The sequence below is a fragment of the Verticillium dahliae genome, genomic scaffold (genome assembly GCF_000150675.1).
Source record: "Verticillium dahliae VdLs.17 supercont1.31 genomic scaffold, whole genome shotgun sequence".
NCBI classification, from domain to species: Eukaryota; Fungi; Ascomycota; class Sordariomycetes; order Glomerellales; family Plectosphaerellaceae; genus Verticillium; species Verticillium dahliae.
In genome coordinates, this window is record NW_009276920.1 from 43,405 (window position 1) to 45,112 (window position 1,708).

Consider the following 1,708-nt stretch of genomic DNA (forward strand, 5'->3'; position numbering starts at 1 on the left):
GAACGTTGGGGGACCATATATCCGACCGCATGGATGTAAATGATGACCGGCAGGCAATTGCCTGGTTCAGGCTATATTGGTATCACGTTGGCATCGCGCCTGTGATTGGCCTCTCCAGAGGTTGTACCACTGCTGCGCTGTCTAGACGCATGCTGACTTGCATGATGAGATGATGCTCCTCAGTTTTCAACACCGATTCAAGGAAAATGAAGGCAGTGTCATCATGAAGCATCCATATTCATATTCAACCCCCTCCCATCATTGCTCCTCATTCACCAAGACGTAGCGATACCGCGGTTTACCCTCCTCGACATCCACAATGGCTGCGTTCGCATCCGCCATCGGCCGCACCTGCACCCACGGCTTGACCCCCTGGCGCACGCTCAGGTCAAACATGTCCCGAATCTCCGCCGGCGATCCGATGGCCGAACCCGTCATCTTGACCCGCCCCGCAAGCAACGGGCCCGGGTGGAACGAGAACTGCCCGTCATCCGGGTTGCCCACCTGGACGAAGGTGCCGTCGCGCCGCAGCAGGCCCAGATACTCCTGCAGGGGCATACGGCTCGAGCTGACAGTCGAGATGATGATGTCGATACTCTTGGCGTTCTCCTTGGCCCAGTCGGCATCCCCGTCTGTCGATATGTACGCGTCGGCGCCCATCTGCAGCACCTCGTCCCTCTTGTCCGCCTTCCGGCTGATGCCCACGACGCGGTCAGCACCGAGGGCCCGCGCAAAGAGCACGCCAAAATGGCCCAGGCCACCGACTCCAACGATACCCACCGTCTTGCCAGGCCCTGCCCCGTGAAACCGCAAGGGCGAGTATACGGTAACGCCGCCGCAAAGCATGGGCGCAGCGTCCTCCGACGCGAGGCCGTCGGGAATCTTGATGACGAAGGCCGAGGGACATCGGTGGTAGGTTGCGTGGCCGCCCATCGTCTTACCTCCGTTGAAGTGGAAGCCGCCGTACGTATGCACGGCGCGAGGGCAGTAGTTGACGGAGCCTTCATCGCACTCACCACACGACCCCGCCGAGGCACCGCGGCCGAAGCAGCTGTCTGCCTGCGCACCGACGCCGACGCGGTCCCCGAGCTGAATGCCGCCCGAGGCTTGAGAGCCGACACGGACGGCGACGCCGACGATTTCATGGCCGACACAGATCGGATACGGCGCAGGGCCCTGTTCTGGTGGTCAGCTGCTTTCTGCAGAAGGCGAGTGGGCTGGCAGGCTAAGGCGAGCACAGATATGGTGGAAAAGCTTACCCAGCCAGAGCGCAGCATGTGTAAGTCCGAACCGCAAATGCCGCTGTGCGTGACTTTGATGTCAACATCTGTGTCTTCCCAAGCCTTGGGCTCAAATGTCTCCCAGACCATGTTGCCCTTGACCGAAGCCTCGTCATGGCCGATCCAGCCCTCGAACTTGTAGTCGTCTGCCATGGTGGTTGTCCTGTTGTGCTTCAGGGGTCTCTCGTGTGTCTGTATGTGCGCCTCGTGCGTATCGTCTGCTGAGGATAAAAAGCTGTCGATCGTAGTGTATCGGGGCAGATCAAGCGGTCCTGGCCACGAGGCACATTCGGCCTTTTGAGGCGCTTCCAGCACCGGCCGGTAAAGGTCTTCCCAAGCTCCCACGACCCCCAACCTATGACGTCTGCACCCCATCGTCTACGAAGCCTTGAAGCACAGCGATTGTGCCGGTCCGACTTTCTTTATTT

The 1,708-nt window shown here is 60.0% G+C and overlaps 1 protein-coding gene across 1 annotated transcript; it reads right to left on the reverse strand.

The window, feature by feature from the left end:
* Positions 1-258: 258 nt before the first annotated feature.
* VDAG_10046 (cinnamyl alcohol dehydrogenase) lies at positions 259-1,433 on the reverse strand (the record flags this gene model as incomplete). Its single annotated transcript, XM_009651310.1, has 2 exons — positions 259-1,176; positions 1,260-1,433. 2 exons carry the CDS (start codon positions 1,431-1,433, stop codon positions 259-261), a joined length of 1,092 nt encoding a protein of 363 aa, XP_009649605.1.
* Between the last annotated feature and the right edge of the window lie 275 nt (positions 1,434-1,708).